Raw genomic sequence first — 21,769 nt, 5'->3', positions numbered from 1 at the left:
TTGCTTTCTCGCTTTCCTTAACTGATGCTAGATTATAAATTGCTCAAACACACTTTGAAAGGAAAAAAGGCAAATTCACAGGTAAAAGTTACCACAAGTTTAAGGTAAAACACAAAAAAACTACCATGATTTGAATTGCTGACCATAAAGACCTAAAATAGGTCTCTAGCAGACAGTAAGTTGAGAAATGTCAAGTGTAGCTAACAAGTAACAAGCTAACAGTCTGCAGATATGAGACTGGTACTGAAGACTTACAGAAGTCAGTAACTAAGAGGAAACAAAACAGAGCTGACAGACAGCTCTGAGGATGAGAACAGCACCTTTACATGTTAGCAAGCACAAGGGACCTTGCTCAAAATCCAGCACCATTTTTAAGAGAGCTGTGAGAAGTCAAAGCATTTCATGCAGCAGTCTCCAAACTCAATGCACACATACATCTTCACCAAAAGGCAAAAGTGCAAAGTCAACAGAAGTCTGAGATCTCCAGCCAGGTGAGTATTTCTGAGTCTGGTTTTAGACAGGCAGGTGCAAATGGCAGGCGTGAGAGAGAATTTGGGAGATGATGGTGGTAGCCAGAAAGAAATTCCAAACATACCTAAATCCATATTGCAGCATGTGACATAAGAAAAAACCTTTGAAATGTGATTTGCATTTAGATAATGGCCCAAATATCAGAGAGTTATAAGCAAGGAATCAGTCTCCTGTTTCAGCTCTTACCAGGAATTTCTCTTCTAGCAGCAGCATTCAAATCAGCTATAAATGCTAGCTAGCCATTTAATTACAAAATGTAACAGTACCACACATGGAGGATTTTAAAGAAAAGCAGTACAACTCAAGATAAAAATTACAGGGCTAACACCAGGAATTCTACATAGCAGGGGGTGGGTGCAGAAAATCAACACAATGAATAGAGTTTTCAAAAGCAGAATAACTTAAGCCTTAAAGACTTCTTAAGATCTCTCAAAACATTCTTCCGTTACTTTTATACCTAATAATCTTCCATGCAGAGAAAAATAAAACTGCTAGTATCCACAGGATGCTAAGAAGCAAACATGAGCTTGAGATAGAACCACGTCCTTGAGAAAAAAAACCTCCATCTTTTGTACTAAGATAATTTTTGCCCTCCATCCACAGTCTCTGTCTAAATAGCCCTCCGGAAAACAACTGCTCTCACTTCGTTTCACAATGGAACCATGAGCCACTGCTTCATCAAAAAGAGTGGATGCGCTTCAAGGAGAGATGCAGCTGTATAGCTAAGGCGAGGGGACATGACAGCTTAAAGGAAGAAAAAAGACTTTCTGCCACACAGTTATTATGTATTTATGCATGAATACAGAGGAACACCAAATATTTCCCATCCGACTATATGTTCACCTGAAGCATGGTATCTCCTGCTTTCTTGTTTCCAACTGAGCGTGTTTATAATCAGCACTGAAAACTGACTTGTTCTACATGAAGCTTATGGAGAAAGTACCCTCTTAAAAAGCAAAACTATTATTTTCACTGTTGCCCAGTTGCCATCATCCTTATCCTTTTTTTTTTCCTGTATTCTGAGTCTCTCTTCCTAATTTCTTTCCACTTATTTACATTTCAGTAACACACCTTTCATTACAAAGCATCTTGTCATTCAGCAGCAGAATGCCTAACTCTCACTTTGTCGCTTTGGAAATGGAAGCTAAAAAGTTGGTGTCTGCATCAGGGATGGTAAAGTTTCATCAGGACAATTATTTGTCTATTCTGGTGAACCCTCATTCTGGAGCTGGTTTTGAAAAAGCATCCTTAGCGAATTGTAAGTGCTGAGAAACCGAAGCCAGCTGTCAAGAGCAAAATCTTTTGCCCTATAGGACATACTGGAAAAGAAGACGTGAGAAAAAAGGATTGCCACTATCTGCTCAAGTGCCTTTGTGTCTTGTTCCTAAGGCATGTTTTTAGACTTTCATTCCTGTTTCTCAACCTGCACAACTAGAATGATCACTTGAAAGAGCACTGTGCGAGAGCTGAACACAAGGTATGTGTAAGTACTGAAAAGACATTGTGCAACGTCCAGCATCCCAAGCAATTCTCTTTCTTTCCTCCTGCAGTCTAGTTTAAGCAGTAATAAGAAATGTTATGGATTACAATTTTGTTGGGGTGGTGATTTTCACACATTATGCTTTTCTACCTCCATTTGCATCGCCTTTCACAAAATGCTTCTTTGAAGAGCAAATATTATCTGTTTAATGCATAGTTTCCATGTGGGCTTAGCACAATTAGCAAATTCATCAAAAAAGTTTTATCATATTCAGGCATATGGAGAAAGACATTTTTAGGTACCTTCATTAATAAATGGCATAGTGACACTCAGTAAAGCCATATAATTACATGCGCAGCATTTCTATTTACCCCAATCTAATATTTTTTCACCAGTGAAACCAAAGCATTCACACTAATAATCATACCTTGATTCGTCGTATGCTAACCACTGCCTCGGATACTCTCTCAACAGCCGAAGGGAAGAACAGAGTTACTGTCAGTCTGACTGCGCCATACAGGGACACTGCAACAAACACCCGACTTGCAGAGATAACATTGCCAAGTAGTACATATGCCATGAAAGTCATGAACACTGTTATTTTGCTTGCCACAAAGAAAGAGGCTAAGTTCAATCCTCGAAGGTAGGAGCTTTTCAAAACCATGGCAATCTCCTTCCTAAAAATGCAAAATATAAACATTCATATCAATCCTTCCCATCACAGTTGCCCTCAACAATAGGATGAGGGAGATCCCATTCTCAGGATTATATTTGTGTATCCTTTCTCCTCCCCTTATACCACCCCAACTCATACGTGAAGAACTGTATTCAAAAGTAACGGTAAAGAAAGCAGGGCACATGGCAAATAGCAAAATAATATTTAAAAGTCTTAGGAATTGAGGAAAATAAAAAGATATGTAGTGTCTGGATAGCTGTAGGAAAAAGAAGAATCTTTCAGAGACAGAAAATGAAAGTACTCTTCTTTCCTGCTTCGGTCAAACTATCATCTTAATTCCCATTCTAGCCTGCTTTGACTGTTTCTGGATGGTGTACAAGAGAAAAAAGGAAAGGAGATCTGTATAATGGTCGAGCATCAAGCAGCATCTTGTCTTTCCAACACGAAAATCTGAGTTTATTCACAAACTCCTGATAAGATCAACACATTCTCCACAACGAGAGAAACGGGGCAACTTCCGTAACTTCTGAGAGTCCATCTGTGGACCATCAATCAGCTGCTGTTCTTCCAGCTGGATCACGGGGTTTGCAGTATTCCCTTTGATCTCAGTCTAAATCCTTCTCACTTTGGACCCTGCTCCTGGTTTCTTCTGCTCTAGGAGTTCTGGTTCATAATTAAGAGAATACTGGCCTGCAAGGCCAACTGTTCTGGCAAACAGTCCCTCATGCAAACAGTACGTGATGTATGGCACAGACACAGAAGTCTCTCTGCAGAAACATAATCGCTGATGAAGCATGTGTTTTCCATTTTCATTTTAGTTAAATTTCAGTTTCCATTTCTAAATGACTCCTCAAGTCCAGTGCTCAAAATGTTACTGCACTAACTACAATGACACTGCCACCAGGCTTAAATTCACATTAAAAGCAAGAGGTTTTCTTTATCAAGAAACATAATAATTTGCTTCTTCCCCACATAGTATAGTTTTATCTGCTTGAAATAACATAGAATTTTACTGAAACAACTCCTAACTTATCTTCCTAAATATTCTAGCAATTCTCAGTTAAAAACTTGATCATTTCGGTTACTTTCTACTCGAAACTATATACAAAGATTAGAAAGTCAAGTCATGATCATACAGCTTGAAATACATTAGGTCCTCACTCATGAAGAGAAAGATGCAGGATCTACTACTGGAAAACTAGTTAAGCAGCTTTCCCACTATACTTGCCAAATTGGCTGAACTGACAGACTTTCAAAGCATTTCAAAGACATTTTCTCAGCTTAAGGGCTCGCAATCTCAAACCTCCTCCAAAGGACAGTGAAAGAACACTTGTACGTAAACTATTTGAACTGGGTCTAATTTAATTACTTCTGGATGAAACTTTTTTCCCACATTCTAATAATCCTTAATAATCCTCTCACTATCTGTGGATAATTAGCAAGTTCTCTGTGCTATTCTCCATAAATATCTGATAAATGACAGCCTACCCTTAGGCTTTATATTATATACCATACTGTCTTATGGAAGAGAGTTATTTCAAAGGAAACTAACATGGACAGCCACAGGAAAAAGAACAACAGAGATCTTCAGATGCCATCTTAACATTTCAGGGCCACTGCAGAAACACTGGGCAACAACCACCTGGCCGAATTTAAAACTTCTTATTTTTCCACAGTGCAGTGGAAGAAAAGAAAGGGGGCTCAAGATGTGTTTTGGAAGAGCTTCTTTCACTCCACCATTGAATAGGAAACCACTAATCTTAACGAGGCGCTGACTGTTGTGATGTGAATGCACCCACTGAGGAAGTTTTCAATAAGGAAATACCCTCTCTGGCTTCATGCAAGACTCAGAAACCTTCAATCAAGAACATCTGGTCAGCATAGGATCCTATATTCTGAAGTACTGCAATATGTGCCTGGGAAGAAATATCTTGGGGAGCATTAGCAAGTTTGAAAACTTGCATATGGAAGGAAAGGAAAAAAATGCTATTAAAAAAAAGGAATTCCAAATAAATAAATAATGACAAATAAAAAATAGCAGAGAATCTATGGCAGGTTAATAACCTTCTACTGATATGCTGGAGACAAACACTGCATGAAAATTAAGTGATAGGAAACACGCACCTGAATTCCTGTCAAGCAGAAGAGCAAGTAGTGTTGAAAAAGAAATTTATGAGTTAAGTTTTAATCAGATGCTGACAGACCTCTACAAAGAAACAATGCTGCACAACCAGAGCAATTCTGAGCTGTTATCATTCTGTCCTCCAGCCATTCCAGGTAGTTGGAGCAATACTTCAAAAGGCAAAAAGTGAAGAAGAGTAGTATCTGAGCATGCTATTCATTTAGGACAAAGGCAGATACCACATATTTCTCAAAAGAGAAATGTCTGCTTATTGGTCTCATTCTATTAGCTTAGAGGGCTGTGAGGATTAAATTGTTCAATTACTCAACTACTTTATCTATCAGTTGCTATTTTTAAGCACAACTGCAAAAGAAAACAAAAAAAAAATGTAATTTACAAATATCAAATGATTTTTACTTCTTCTGTCCTCTCAGAATATATATTTTCAATCCTTCACTCTTGCTATAGAAGGCTAAAAAAGCCAAAGAAGTTCAAGTAAACTTCACTTTAAGCACAAAATAGTGCACCTATTGTCATGTAAAAAATGTAAGCAGATACAGATCATATACTAAGCTGTATCTCTCCAGGATTACCTTCTCAAACCACTCACAAGTTCCGCAAATGATTTTTCCCAAGCATACATCTTTATTATCTTCATACCACTTATGACTTCATTCATGGTCCTAATCCTGACATCTGTAAGGGCAGCTGTCTTGCTCCTGTAAATAGAAGAAAGTAAAAATTATCAAGATTTTCAAAAGAGGATAAACTATTTTTGATCGTATAATATACTCATATTAAATTTGTGCTTTTACTTCTAGAGGATTCACGCAGTTGAAATTGCATTAAAGATCTTTCTTAAACAGTATTTTTCAGCTCACACACAGCACACAGATTTGATACTTCTGTCCATGTTCCTGGCATTCCCCACTCTTACGGAACTGTCAGTTGATTCATGTCCAGAATTGTATATCAGTTTGTCCCAGCACATTGTATTCCTTAAATTACATCTTTATGTATAAAAAAACCCTTCATAATAAGAATGCTAAGTGTTACGATTAGAGCAAACAAAAAAATTGGAAAAGTATACATTTTTAAGAGTTATTTTCACATTTCAAACCTGTTCTCCAAATGCTATTTTGATATTCAAGAAACTGGCCTTGGTTTGCATCTTCTTAAGGCTAATTCTTCTTGAAGTAAAAGATTACACAGCATGAGCTATAATTTAAAAGAAACAAAAACATACCTACATTTCCTAGGTAAATAAACAGAATTTAAGTGCTGATTTCAAGAAATGCTGAATGAAGCACACCTACTCTAGTCGTGCATTATGATTGAATTGATGAACAAAGTAGAAAATACATATAATTAAATAATATAGTCAGTTTTAATTAGGAAAAAAGCATTGAATGTTAGAAGCCACGTCACAAATGCATAAACCATGCTAGTAAAGCAGATTACAATTTCGAATTCATTCATGTCAATAAGTATATTTAGCACATAAGTACCTATGGTGGGCCTTATTTTGATGAGTCCCACTTTTTTTTCTGCTAAACAATATATTTTTATATATAAAAATCAATGAAAGACAAACTCAGAAACCATATTAAAAAACAAAACAAAAACACACATCAGTTTAATCTGCTCCCCCGCAGGATTTTTCTAGAAGAAATAGCCATGATCAAAGGAGATACGAAGAAAGAACATTAGGTAACTGCACATCATTTTAAACTAACTTATCAGTTATGGATTCCCAGTGATCCATAAAAGTTAGCATGGCTAAACCAAGTTATTACAGAAGGGATCAAGGAAACCGGCCCCAAAGTAATCAAGTCTTCTTACTTAGCACAGAATGAGAGAATCCTTACAAAGTCCTTTTGTGCCTCTTTCACAAAGAAGCAGTGAGACAGAAAGACTTCCTCAAAGAATGGAGACCTCCTCCTTCCCTCTCACCCTTGTATGACAAAATGCAAACTGTGTTGTTCATGTCTCTGTAGCAACAATGATTCTCACCTGCAACCTTTCAAAAACAGTTACCTTTCAAAGGTAACTTCCAGATTTGATCTCCAGATGATAGAAGGTTGGAAGGAACCTTTTAAGATCATCTAGACCAGCCTTCCCTGCAAGGAACAGAAACACCTACAGGTAGACCGGGTTGCTCAGAGCCCAGTACAGCCTGACCTTGATTGTCTCCAGGGACGGAGCATTCATCACCTCTCTGGGCAATCCGCTCCCCAGTGCCTTACCATCCTTAGTGTAAAAAATATCTTCTCTATACCCAATCTAAACCTTCCTTCTTTTAGTTTGAAGCCACTTTCCCTTCTCCTATCACAACAGAACCTCCTGAAGAGTCTGATCCCATCCTTCTTACAGTCCCCTTTTAGAAACTGAAAGGCTACTATCAGGTCTCCCCAGTGATCTCAAGCCTTATGAGCCTTCTCAGAAGTATTACAGTAAGATTCCTCGTAAATTAAGCAAGTTACAGAACTCCTTTTCACATTGATGATGTATATCCAGTGGATTCTGGTAATGTTTGATACAACAGTTCCAAATATTATTCTTAATAAATAAATAAACATATACATAGAGCTCTAAATGGGAACATTGCAGTTGCATGGCTAAGCACTGAAAGGGTTCAGTTCTTGTGAATATATTTTAAACAGTCTTCAGTCCACTACCTGAACTATTTCTCAAATAATATAGGATTTCATGTGTATTTTGTGCAACGCCCAGTGCTCTTACAGGTAAAAGCACAGAAAGAAGACAGAATAAGTACATGTATAATAAACTGGTGTGCATATGTTTAGAACATTGGGTTAAAAGCACAATGTTGAGTAACAGCACAAATTATGTGCCACACGGACTGTGCCTGGATTTGTGGAAAAGCCTTAAATTCTTAAACTACTGTGATTTCCTTATATCCATGCAGGTTTCCAGCAATTGTCACGTGAATGTACACATCATTACAAAGCTGGAATCCATTTCAGTTTTTCCAGTAACTTCTTCTGTCCACTGGGCATTTGTATTCACAAACAGGGAGACGTGCACATGTATGTCAGCAAACGCTCTTTCTTGTTAACAAATTCTTTCCCTTGCACTGCATCCAATAAAGTGGCCATTAATCAATAGGGGAAAAACCCAAGGAATGTTACATTGCCACTGGCTAACCTTTAAAATACATACCTTACAGAAGAGAATTTTGTCACCTTGTTGTCTGACCCTGGACAAGTCCCTTAATCTTTGTGCCTCAGTTTCCCATCTGTAAAATGGGGATAATAATGCTTACCACTTTGGAAAAGCACTCTGAACACCATGGATAAGGCACTATATAGGTGCTAAGTATTTTAATTGTTGACATTAAAACTCAAACCAAGAGGAAAGTATTTTGACACATATGCATGCGTAGCACATATGCAGTGAAAATTTGTATTGAGGAATATACATTCTACAAACAGATCTTATCATAAAAAACCTAAGAAGTTGACAGAGAACACAGAATGATTCATTATTTGAGAAATAGCACATGAGCATAACTGAAGGCTAACACAGTGATTGCAAACAGAAGTATATCTGAGTTGGTCTGGATTTGTAATTCTCAGCTCTCTCTTCATACTTAGCCATGCAATGGCAATGCCAGCCAATTCTTCTGGAAAACCTGTCTTAAAATACAACTTGAAAATAACCCTACAGTAATCCACTAAAAATGAAGTTTTACTTATTTGAAGAGCTAGAAGGAACCCATTCACCCTGAACAGAAGCGCAACAAAGATGCATAACACCACAAAGTGTACAAGTATGCAGAAAAAAGTATTTCCATTTAGATGAAAAAGTCATTTATAAAATCAAGATGCAAGCAGAGCATGATTTATTACACAATAGAAGGAAAATTAGGAAGCCAGAACATTAAAGATAACTCGACATTCCCACCTGAGGTAAGTCATTTTTTAAGAGGAAGTCACAGAAAAATAAATTAAATTTGTCTGACAGCGGAAAACTACTGCAGATCCATTTTATATATCTGCAACACCAGAAGCTTAGAGCTAGAAATCTCATAGCTGGCATCAAAACAATGGTCATAATTTTGCTCTACCTTCCTCTAATTTCCTTCGCCCTTTCTTCTTCTCTGTATCTTTATCTTGGAGGAGAGACAGCAAGATTTTTAAACACAAAAAATTCAGAGCTTTCTACTCCACCTTTATCATCTCAGTAAGTCAAATGTGTGGCAAGACTGCCATGTAATAATCTCTCCCCTAAGCATTAGCTAAGTAAGGCAAAGCTCAAGTTGCTACGCAACTCTAGGCCCAAAACCTACAAGGTAGATGCTGAAGGGCTACGAGACAGCTACAGAAATAGCTCAAGGCTTTAATATACTGGATGTCTTAAAAGTGCCAGATATTGTCTGCACCTCCAAGGGACAAGTAACTTCAAGTCCCTGTGAACAGGGCTTCAGAAATCTCACATTATTAACTATGAGAAACACTGGCAGAGATCAAAAAGAAAGCAAAAATCCTCACGAGATGGAAGCCGTTTTCACACCAGTACTCTAACTCCATCCAGCCCTCAGACAACAAAGTATGCACGTTTTCAACCTCAGGTCAGAAAATACCTACAATTTGATGTATGCAACCTTACCTTAAAGAAGAAAAAAGCCTCCCAATGCAGGTTTGTATAGGCAGAAGAATAATCAGTACTGCCATTCCTGCAAGACATGATGGGCCTATTTCCATCCAGAGAAGTACTGTTACTGCTACAGCTTGAATTGGTCCGGCCCAGAGGAAGTGCAAGAAAATTGTTACCTAAGCAAAGAGATAAGAAACAAAAATCAGCTTTCAGTCCCAGCTAAAACATTAAATCCTAATAACGTGAAATTGAGAAAGCACCTGTGTCTGCAGTAGGAACTGAGGCATTCAGTCACAGAAGACCTGGTGAAATTCTGCACCAGATTCAGTGACCTGAATACAGCAGTCTACACTGAGGCACCCAAGCTCCAGAAAGCAAATAAATCCCCACATTGACTTTCTTGTACCTACAGGCACCAACATTCATCTGAGCTTAGAAAAACAGCAGGAAAGTATGAAATGGGCAAAAAGAATGTTTTATGAGAATAAAAATTGTTTTAAGGAGTTGGATTCAATGATACCCATCGGTTCTGTCCGGCTCAGGATACCTTAGGATTCTATGACTCTATGAGTATTTCTTCCCACATGATGTTTGAGAAACAACTAGAAGAAAAGTTCATAAGAAACACTTATCACCAGAACAATCTGTAATAGTTCTTACCTGATCAAATTTGTTCACATCATTTGAGAGAAGATTCACTATTTGTCCAGTGGTAGTTTTTGCCATAGCTACATTACTGAGACGAAGTGCCTAAAAAATTCAAAGCAGTCCCAATTTGTCACAGCTTATACAGTACAGAATGCATATACTTAGAAGAGTCAATACACAAATACAACGCTGGAGCAAAAGCTTTTACCTGAGAGTATCTGGGCACAGTTCTAAAGTGTTAGACAATATGTTGGTTAACATTCCAAAACAAAGTCCTGATGGTGAGTGTACATAAAAAAACAAGCAGTGTAGGGAAAAGACTGCAAGAACACAGGCGCCATAAGAAGCACTATCTTCACTTTCTCTGAAGTGGGAAAACAGTAACACAGCAGTTATGAAAGCTAAACAGAAAAGCTTTTAATTTTTCATTTACATTCTTCTCCCACCCACATTATGAGCAACTTTACAAAATTAAAACAGAACTCTACCTGAAGATCAAATTAAAATCAGGACAATGTTTGGACAATCAAAATAATTTTGTTGTGAGATTCCTGGCAGAATTCAATAAACAAAGTTATTCTTTTTATACTTTCACTCCTTAATAACAATGCAAACTCCATCTTTTGTCTTTGAAAATCAAAGTTAATATCCCTCTACAGTGTAAGCATTTCCATTGGTAACAACACCTGTTAAATCCTAAAATTTCTAGAGTATATTAAATGAAGCACGTGCTATGAAAAACAACAGCAATAAATACCAAATAGTTTTGCAGGCTGATATAGATTAATCGGTAGAAAACAGAATGTGATTACAACAATATCCCCAAAAATATCTTATCTATAAATCTGCAGCCTGAGTATTACCGCTGAGATCCAAACTGAGATAGCTCAAAGATGCAGATAACAGACTGCTTCCTTCTATACTTGCTACAAAGAAAACTGTTTTGCAACACAAATAAAATAACAAACAAAATATGCTACACGTTTCCCTGCAACAGGAATAGTTCACTACTCAAAAACTGAGCATTTCTACCTGGCACATGTCTACCTTCCCGTTCCACTACCTATGGCTTTATATATTCCTTTGATCACAGCACTTCCAAATTCACTCTCAAGATGAGAAACACAACTAAAAAATAATTAAAGCTAACAATTTTTAAAAAGCAACTCTACACAGAATTTACATTCCCTTTTACATTTGCCAATTCTCTGCTTTCGGTGCAAGGATATTCTGTCTGTAACTTTTCCATACAGATCTATTTCCCAGCACATATCGTTTCTCAATGAAAACAGTTTCTAGTTATAACACAGAATCATAGAATAGCCTGGGTTGAAAAGGAACATGATGATCATCCAGTTTCAACCCTCCTGCTATGTGCAGGGTCACCAACCACTAGACCAGAGCCACATCCAGCCTGGCCTTGAATGCCTCCAGGGATGGGGCATCCACAACCTCCTTGGGCAACCTGTTCCAGTGCGTCACAACCCTCTGTGTGAAAACTTCCTCCTAATATCTAACCTAAACCTCCTCTGTCTCAGTTTAAGACCATTCCCCCTTGTCCTATCACTATCCACCCTTGTAAACAGCCATACCCTTCCTGTTTATACACTCCCTTCAAGTACTGGAACGCCACAGTGAGGTCTCCCTGGAGCCTTCTCCAAGCTAAACAATCCCAGTTCCCTCACCCTTTCCTCACAGGAGAGGTGCTCCATCCCTCTGATTGGGCCCATCTTAGTGGCCCTCCTCTGGACCCACTCTACAAGCTCCACGTCCTTCCTGTACTGGGGCCAAGTAGAGGGGCACAATCCTCTACTCCCTCTCCCTGCTGGCCACCCCTTTTTCAATGCAGCCCAGAACACAGTTGGCCGTTTCTACACTCGATGCCTCAGTTTACACTCTGTTCTTTTTTCAGATGTAATTGTACAGACCAAATGTCAGTATTTTTACCATTCCTTCACTTTTGTACTGCAATCTTAGTGTTTTAATCTCTCCTTGCCCCAACCTATTAATTCAAGGTAACAGAGAAAGTGGATGAAGTGACTACAGAGAAGAATACTGTAACTATTCAGTCAAATAACCCAACACCTTCCTGTCTGCTTCCTGTCTCAACTACCTCACAGGCTAAACCACTTCGGTGTTTAATTCTGAACCTACAAGAATTTATATAACTAAAGTCTTCCCCCCCTCCAAGCCTTCCCTAAGTAGTCTTTGGTTTTAAAGCACGAAGTTGAGCTATGAGACAGATATTTTTTCCTGCGTGCATCATTAGTACTTCTTACTGATCACAAAACACCTCAGAGCCTGAATACAGGCTATTTGCAGATCAGATGAGATTTAACTTTCCCAGAAACAGAAAAAGGTACAAAATACAAGTTCAACTGCCATTCGAAGTTCTGTATTAAGGATGCTCTCCCATTCAACCCACTCATCCTTGTAAATCCGAGATTCTATTTACTACAGCACTTAATGATCACCGCAAAACTGCTGGTAAATTAGCACCCAGATTCTTTCAAAAGCATCTATGCGGATAAAGAGGAAGTATGACCTATCTATAAGCCTCAGATAATGAAGACAACTGATTAGTAGGGTTTATCAATGTTCTACTGTGACCTCAGCCTTCACCCTCAGGAGTAAACATTTATGAGATGAGGGGAGATTAATTTCCCATTTAATCACATCTCTAGAAATAAGGATGCACATTATAAACACTTCTTTTCCAAGCTTCTAGGCTTCTAAGCTAATATCAACACGGCAACAACAACATCACTATATACATATTTCATGAATTTCAAACTGTTATGATAATCAGTTTAGTAAATTAATACCTTAGAGATGTGTTTATGTACAAGAAAGCACTGTGCCATGTTAGAATTGAGCTCCCAGAGGACAATTTCCAAGGTATCAGAAGAGGGAGAAGAATAAATACGCGCATGAAAAACAATCTCCACTTAAAATTTTTACTCTCCTCGCTTCTACTGCTTTCTCTAGAAACCCCATATGATCTATCACAGCATTGTAAGTGTAGTGGATGGCACCTATGTTTAGTGGTTAAAGTAACATGGATTTCTTTGAACCCTCACACATAAAACTCACACACCTGATCCTTCACTCAAACTTCTTTGCTGAGGTCTGCCACAGGCAGGTTGCTGAAGTGAGAAGTACAGGGCATTTTCCCTTCTAACATCCACTTCCAGCTTGGAAGTGGAGACAGAGTCAATGGCTCAGGCACCCAGCACCTCCAGAAGAGGGAAGCAGACATTTAGAACTGGCTCACTTGCTCCCCAGAGCACCCCGAGGCCAGCATTTCACACTTCATGTTACTCAACCCCGTCTCATAAGGTGATATCCCCAACTCCTCTTGATCCACCTTCCATCTGATAGCAGCCCTGCAGCCTGGAGGGGGCAGCAGCAATACTGCAGTATCTTTGCATCTCACTGAACTAACCCCATGCACTCAGAGAGCAGGAAATCCCCCTGACCTGCAAAGCAGGCAATTCACTGGCCTAAAGCACTGCGGAAAAAAACAGAAATGAGTCAGGCCATTAATCACAGCAGGGAGTAAGATCAGACAGTGAAGCAACTCCCAGGCACGGGAGTGTGGAGGCTCATGGTGACATTCAAACACAAAGTCCTTCCTGGGGAAGAAACTGGAGGGCTAAGAGACTGCAGGCAGGAAGCAGGTAGGGCCCAGCATCCACCAGCAGCACTGCCCTTCTGCTGGATGTTGACCACCTCCTGCTGCTCCAGCAACCAGCCCTTCCATCAGCAGCAGGTCAACACCAGCAGCTCGTCCTAAGCTTTAAGGGCTATTTAATTCACTACCTTCACTATGAGGATTGAAGAGGTCATTCAGACATTGTGATACTGAAGGGAGAGCAAAAGCACAGAGATTCATTTAGGAGATGATGTATATTACTGGAGTGCATTACATTTCTACAAATGAGCAACTTCAGTGGCATTGCAAGAATGAGCATAACAAAGAGCTGTATTTTTAACCCCATACATCACATGAAATAGCAACTGAACACCAAATATTACATGTAAATGTTTGCTTACCTTCCGATAAATCATATGACACATAGCCACTCTTAGCTTCATGCCAGCCCGCTGTACATGATAGAAGTATAAGTGGTGCATTATAGCTAGAATAAGTGTGCACACAGATAGAGCAGCTGCATAGCAATATGCAACATTCAAAGCCACCTCATCTGAGGCATCATAGTTTTCAAAATAAGTAATAATTTTTCCCAAAAATATTGGCTGAACTATTTTGAGGGTTTCCTAAAAAAAAAAGAAGGGAAAAATGCATCAACAATTTCGTATCATACCACGCTCCCCATCTCAGTGTCCAAGCAAATAAAAGCCAAGTTACTGCCACAAATTTTATCCCACATTATTTTTTAATTCTCTAAAACATCAAGCCAATTTTTATAAGCACGTGCTCCAAAATAATTTAACCCCCATTAAAATTTAGCTAAATCTTTAAAAAGAACTCAGTCACCAGTAAGAACTCTGAGGTTATAGAAGTCACATGAATATACATTACACTTGCTTATTCAAGGATAACTTAGTGTGTCCTTTACAACCATTTACATATAGCAGGAAAAAAAAACCCAAACTACTTCTGTGGGGCATCTCCCTCAGATACACAGAATAAAGTTAAGCCCTATAAAGCAAGTCATATCGTTTGTAACATCTCAAAAGTATTGCACTGGAATCAGTTCTCTATTCCAAGTCCATAACTCTGCAGCCACTGCTCAGTTTTTCAGTCTCAAAGGGGCTGCAGCTCTGTCTTATTTTTCTGAGAGTATATGAACAGTATGGATTCTCTGAACAACTCAGTATAAAATCATCTATGTATTACGCAACCTCAAAGGTCAAATTCCACATCACTGTTAGCTAATACGCTGTACCACATTTTATATCACTTACCTCAATCATTGTGAAAATTCCAAGAACTAAATAGGATTTCCAGTAACACAGAATAATTGCTTTTGTTAAATGGGGTGTTTTTCCTCTCTTTTTTGCTTTTTGCACCTCTTTATCCCAGTACCTAACAAACAAAAAGCAAACATGCTTGAGACAGAAGTAACACAATAAGGCAATTACCTGGAGTAAAACAGTTTCAGACTTGCAGCAAGATTGCCACGATCACCTTTATACGCCACATTTATTAAGAAATTAAAAAGATAACAGGTAGTAATGTTTTCCCATCAACATACAGTGCTTAGTATTAGAGGATTATTCTCCTGTAATCAAACCTTCTCTTGTGTCTGTCCCTAACTTCGTCTCTGCCTGTGATTTCATGAGAACAAACAGATACGGCACCATCTGCCTTTTTAAAGCATCAGCAGCAGTTCAGTCATTTCACACTCCCCACGTCTCTCTGATGGAAAGGGTTTCACCAGCTGAGTGGCAATGACCCTTGTGTTAACCACGTGTCTACCCACAAGCAATATACAATCTGTTCAGATTAAAATCAAAGACAGTAATAACATGAATGATGTTATTCAGTTAAATACCAACATGAAATTAACTGGAACTTGAGACACCTGAAAATACTCTTGTCAGACAAGACATCCCCCCTTGCTTCTGGAGGCTAAATATTTTTTGCCAGGCCCTCTGACTTTGCTTGTTTGAGGGCTGAAATTAGCCTAACTCACGAAAGTCAGTTTTATTATTTTGTAACACAACACACAAGTTTGAAGTATACAGTATGGATGGGAAAACATAACCTTCTTAATTTTTACCTACGTTTTTTATTAAAAGGATTATAGTTATTGTCTAAATAAACGCTTCAGAATCAGAACTGAAACCACACAGATTCTTTTTGCTGGCCAAAAAGAAGAAGCTGCTTCCTTCAGTGGCTATTTATGAATTATATTCTTTGCTTCTGAGCCAAGTCCACTAGAGAATAAAAAAAACCTTTTCTTTGGCATGCTGTATTTTCTACCATTTCCTGACTCATGGAAAGTGTGTGCTTTTACTGTAAGAATCATTGGAAAGAATTCATCTTCCTGAATAGCACTCCCTGAACAGCTTCAAGACACATCCTTGGACTTCGGCAAAGATCTCAAGCCAGCTTACTACTGTCACTCTTCAGCTTCCTCAGCCATGGCAGGGTGATATAAGAACTGGCCATAACCTTGAGTTTCTTGATTCCTTTCACTCCTTGAGGAGTCTCTTGTCCTAACCAAACTATTAGGAACACTGATTTGCTCTACATCCTTCAGCATAAAGACAAGGCCAAAGTTTATTAATACAGAGATCACCTTTCTCTGGGAAAGACCTCTTCCTGTACTTAACAAAATTATTATTTGAATATAAAAACCTCTCTCTACTGAAAGGTTCAAGATAATTTATGAGGGCTGCTCCAAAAGTAATGCCTCCTGGCGGGGTAGCAGAAGCTGAATGTTCCCACTGATTCCATGTTGTTGCCATATGACAGATAACAGCAGAGGGAGACCAAGCAGTGGGTGGTATGCTTCAGCGGTAGCAAAAGCAGTGTGAGAGATGGCCATGCACAGCCGTCACACCAGAAAATGAAGTAGTGTGACATCCACACAAACTGGCGGATGACGACTAGGGAACTGTACATGGTCCTGAATATTGGCTTCAGTGCATTCGAAATTCTGGTAGCAGTGCTGGAATACTGCAAAGTTTGTGTCAGTGAGTTCCATGAATTTTCACACAGGAAAAGAAAGAAAAGTGTATGCAAGTTTGTCAGGCCCTACTGAATTCATGCAAGGCTGAAGGTGACAGTTTCCTGGATCACATCATTACTGGTGATGAGACACAGCATCACCACTACAAGCCCAAGTCAAAATGGCAGCCCGCTGAGTGGACACGTGAGTTCCCTGCCAAAGAAAAAGGTCAAGCCACATCCCTCAGCAGGTAATGTGATGTGCACCATGTTTTGAGATAGGAAAGGAGTAATCCTTCTCTGGATTTCTTGGAACTTAGAAAAACCATCATCTCTGATCACTACATCACAACACTGACTAAACTGAAGCCTCAAACTTCCAGAGTCAGATGAGAGAAGAAGACAAGCTTTATTCTGCAACATGGTGCCATTCCAGTCTGAAGACTGTTAAGCACATTGCCAATATTGGCTGGACTGACTGTCCCACAGTACCCACTATATAATCTGGATTTGGCACCTTCTGACTTTTATCAGTTCAGGTTGATAAAAGATGAACTGCGTGGGCAACATTTTCCTAGCAAGTATGCTGTCATAGCAGCTCTGAAACAGTGGGTCATCTCTGCTGGTGCACGTTTTTTGTGAGTGCAACAAGTAGGCTCTTGTTCATTGCTGGCAAAAATGCATAGCTAATGGTGGTGACTGTTGAAAAATGGTGTCATGTAGCTGACAATTTGCTCTATAAAATAGTGTTATTGTGTATTTTTTGTATTTGTTGTAGTTTCCATGGAAATAAATAGAAGGCATCAATTTCAGAGCAACCTTGGACAAGAGAACCTCCTGAGTTCAACAAACATTTATATGTTCTATTGAGGGACATGGTTTAGTGGGAAATATTGGTTGTAGGTGCACAGTTGGACTGTATGATCTTGGAGGTCTTTTCCAACCTTGGTGATTCTATGATTGGGAGATACATTGCTATTACGAGAAAAAAGAAAAATTCTTTTTATGTTCACACATGTGAAGCGTACACAGCTCTCACTGAAATCATCTTGTTCTCCAAAAACACAACAAAAATATTTTTCCTTACTTCTATAAAGAGAAGTTTAAACATTTGTCATAGTTATTGTACTGTTAAGAGAAAAAAAAAGACCTGCATTAATTTATTAAGGACTACCACAATAACAGCTGATGAAAAGTCTCCTTTACTTAAGTATTCTGCGAAGTGGCAGACAAATTTTAAATGACATAATCGGAATACTCTCATATACCTTCATTATGTTTAATGAGAAGAAATGAAAATGTCTCCAAGGTAAAATTTCTAAATGCTACTCTTTGCTATCCGGAATTGTTAACAGCAGACCTTGTTAAACTTTACAACAACCTCTTCAAATTTTAGAACGTGAATAAAACCTCACATTCATCAGCAGAAAAACAATGAAATAGAACAATGATTTTACTCCTTACCACTGTAAGTCCTCCCCAAGCTTCTTTGAGGAATCTTCTGGCAGCACTTTGTACATATCATCTTCTTCAAGTTTCCGTTTGTGGCCAATAATAAATAATGGATTCAGCCACCTATTTAAATACCAATGATTAGTAAATGGATCAGCAGACCAAAAGAGTAATTAATTTCCCTTTCTGTTACTTCTTTCTTTTAGCCCCTTGTTCCCTCCTCTTCTCAAGCATCACTCAACATCCACGTATTTTATAGAATTTATCTTCACAAACCCTAAAGAAGTAAGTCATCTTCATTTTACAACATCCTAAAGTTGTTTATGCCCCTCAGAACCTTAGCATCCAGGCATCCAAGATAGTCAATGCAATTTTCAGGCTCAAGGCACTTTTTTCTGTGTTTACTTATATTTATGGAAAATTACCATTCCTTTAAATACTTATGGAAAAATAGAACTTAAACCAATTATTATAACATTGACAGAACTGTGCATAAAACTATATTATACATTTAAAAAAAAACAACACTTTTGTAATTTGCATGGGTGTTTTATGGGGGAAAAAGTAAATAATGTTCAAATTCCACATTTACAAACATTAAATGTCAGTAATTTAAAGACAACCACACAAATGTAAAAATGGATAAATAATGTTTTATTACTAGGACACAGCTCATAAATGCTGTTCAGTTTCTGCTGCGTAATTCTTCCCTGACATCAACATAGATTTTACCAGAACACATGGTGCACTACATAAGGAGTATTCTTTTCTTGAAGGCATGCACATGAGAATTCAAGACTGCAATGGTTTACAATAAGGACAGTTATTACACACAACCACAAGAGTGGTTATGGATACTCATTAACAAGCTTTGCATTTCTTGCTCAGGCATGCTCCAGTTTAACTTTGTACACACTGGTGTATGAGAAGTTTGTTGGTTAGTTTCAGAGAGGGTGGCAAGACAAGCTGAATGTCAGAAGAGGGGGCACAGCATTTCTTCAAGACAGAACTGTCCCAACAGCCTTTTCACAGGCTCCATGGTAGATCCCACTTGTCACATGCAGTCCTATGTTTCTCTTTCACTACTTAGCATGTCAGTGCACAGTATTTGTCCGACTCATTCAAAGATTAACTCTCTATCCTTAAAGCAGCATCTTTGATGCTCAACAGCCTGTTCAGAAATCTTGGAGGGAGTACTGAAGATCTGTGTCGTATATGAGATGTTAAGTCCTCCATGTATGTCAAACGTACAATTAGAAATAGAAAAACACGTCAACTGTTGCTTAGACTGTACAGCCAACACAGTATCGGGACCCAAATCACTGCCAGAGCTTCTTTAAAGGACCAAGATTCTCTGGGCCACATCAAAAGAAGCATGGTCATCAGGGCAAGGCAGGCGATCCTACACATCTACCCTGCACTGGTGAGACCTCACCTGGAGTTTTGTGACCAGATGTGGAGTCCTCAGTATAGGAGAGACATGGACCTGCTGGAGTGCATCCAGAGAAGGGCCATGTCATGGTTTTATGATTTTTGGTTATCAGTATTCCACATCGTAACATCATGTAGTGCACTGGGAGAAAAATAAATAAATAAATATCCTCTGGGATATGTAGTTCTTCTTCTCTTCCGGACAGGAGCCCAGAACTGGAGCATTAACTCTAACTCCCAGAGCAACTACAGGTGTTCCTCCTCTTGCAGCATCAGGTCTTGTCTGCAATCTACCCACAAACAGGCCAAAGGTCTCCTTTCTAACAGAGCAGGATGGACTACAAGTAATCTTCCCTACCTCCCTTACTTTAAGTATCACGGTAAGGTTATGCTTTCAGGAAAACACAGAATGATCAATCCTTCTCACAGCAGTGGAATCAGTTAAGACATTCCACTAGCTACTCGCGTCAAAGTGGTAAAAACCAAAATTGTTCTGACACTTATAGTTAACAAGAAGCATAAAGAAGATATTTAATGACGTATAACAGAATGCACACCAGGGGCAGTGGGGAAATGCATTAAAAAAAAAGCAGCGCTCCCAATTTTGCTCTACAGAACAACATTTCCATGATCATACTTATGCAAGCATGGTGAAGAAGTACAGCAAGGCCATGGAAGAATGATGCTTCTGTTAAGGATAACTGCTTTATCCTAATGCCAGTTTGACTCAGCACTGCAGCCAACAGTAGCAGAAAGTGTTGCCACTGCTGTGGTGTATTCCACTTGAAAAGGGACTCGATGAACTGGATATCATTGCAGGTCTCCAGTTTATAGGAGAACCAGAGGGTCACAGCTTCTCTCTCAGCCCTAAACTGACAAAAAAAAACTTAGTGATGATACCTCCACCTCCACTGAAGTCATATGGTTTGCAGCAAATCCCTTCTCACCACCCACTCTGCATGGCCCACATTAATCAAGTACTGTACGCAATGTGAGATTTAATTTCCAAATTAAGCAGGAGGTGGAACTAACAGTAGAGGGTAAATAAACAGCCAAAATGTCAGTTTTTTCAGACTCTTGGTCCCATTCAGGAATACCACCAATTCATGGCTTCTTATATTTATCCATTAGTTAAAATTGCAATCTTAAAAACAATAATATATTGCACCATAACATCTACTTTAACATTAAAAAAAAGCCTAGGAAAAGCGATTCAGAGTAGGCAGAAAAGGTGGTAATTCATTTTGTAATTCATTATTATACTGGAAAATGTGGCAGGGTTAAGGGTAGATTTAGACTAGATACTAGGAAGAAATTCCTAAAACTGTGAGGGTGGTGAGACACTGGAACAGGTTGCCCAGTGAGGCTGTGGATGCCCCCTCCTTGGAAGCACTCAAGACCATGCTAGATGGGGCTTTGAGAAACCTGGTCTAGAGGGAGGTGACCCTGCCTATACCAGAACGGTTGAAACTAGGTCTTAAAAGTCCTTTCCAACCCAAACCATTCTATGATGATGGCAAAGACTCAGAAGTAGTCCACAAGTCTACCTTGTGGTAGACTACCATTCACAAGTATGGATTCATGATCCATACCTTAAACTCGATTACATCTGCTTACTCTCACACAAAGCAGTGAGCGACTGCTACAGAGGTCTTAACACTATGAAAGCTTCTAATAACATGTTGTGTTACTCCAGACTGTATTATAAGAGTTAAACATTTTTCTTTTCCAAATTTCAAATATGCTCAGTCCTTGAAGAGTATTTAGCCCAATAATGAGGTCTTCTATTTGTCCATCACAAATTCTCAGTACAGCAAGTCAGATAGCAAGAATAGGTTTCTCACTAACGTGGCTTGAACTTCATGTTGAAAGGTCTACTTCCAGAGAGAAGACTTAAAAGATCATGTTCAGTCATTAAAGGAAGAATTTCCATCAAGATACCACATTTGAGAGCAGATTACACCATGTGGAATTCTCTCTACCAAGAGCAGAATTGAGACCATACTGTTTCACACAGCCAGTTATTCATGTCACACGCTCACAACAAGCAAATGAACCAGGCTCTTTCCTTGCCTGAAGGCTCAGTTACATTAAAGAAAACTGTAAGAGGACTGTTAAAGAAGTCAGGAAACATGAGGCAACGGCCTACACTAAGAACATCCCTGC

The 21,769-nt window shown here is 38.8% G+C and overlaps 1 protein-coding gene across 7 annotated transcripts in view; it reads right to left on the bottom strand.

The window, feature by feature from the left end:
• Nucleotides 1–21,769, bottom strand: part of ABCC4 (ATP binding cassette subfamily C member 4) — a 225,174-nt gene that overhangs the window by 121,511 nt on the left and 81,894 nt on the right. For all 7 annotated transcript variants that reach the window (XR_001462767.4, XM_040699617.2, XM_046941333.1 and 4 more), the window contains 7 exons: nucleotides 18,185–18,295; nucleotides 15,010–15,130; nucleotides 14,134–14,358; nucleotides 10,090–10,179; nucleotides 9,442–9,605; nucleotides 5,403–5,528; nucleotides 2,439–2,688 (listed from right to left, as the gene is read on the bottom strand). Coding sequence is in view for 6 of the 7 variants with exons in the window: in XM_040699601.2 (XP_040555535.1) it covers nucleotides 2,439–2,688; nucleotides 5,403–5,528; nucleotides 9,442–9,605; nucleotides 10,090–10,179; nucleotides 14,134–14,358; nucleotides 15,010–15,130; nucleotides 18,185–18,295 (1,087 nt within the window). In the remaining variant the exon portion in view is untranslated. The remainder of the gene's footprint in view (nucleotides 1–2,438; nucleotides 2,689–5,402; nucleotides 5,529–9,441; nucleotides 9,606–10,089; nucleotides 10,180–14,133; nucleotides 14,359–15,009; nucleotides 15,131–18,184; nucleotides 18,296–21,769) is intronic.

This window comes from Gallus gallus, chromosome 1 (assembly GCF_016699485.2).
Source record: "Gallus gallus isolate bGalGal1 chromosome 1, bGalGal1.mat.broiler.GRCg7b, whole genome shotgun sequence".
Taxonomy (NCBI): Eukaryota; Metazoa; Chordata; class Aves; order Galliformes; family Phasianidae; genus Gallus; species Gallus gallus.
Note: the sequence above shows the minus strand (reverse complement) of the source record. Positions and strands in the feature narration are given on the sequence as shown.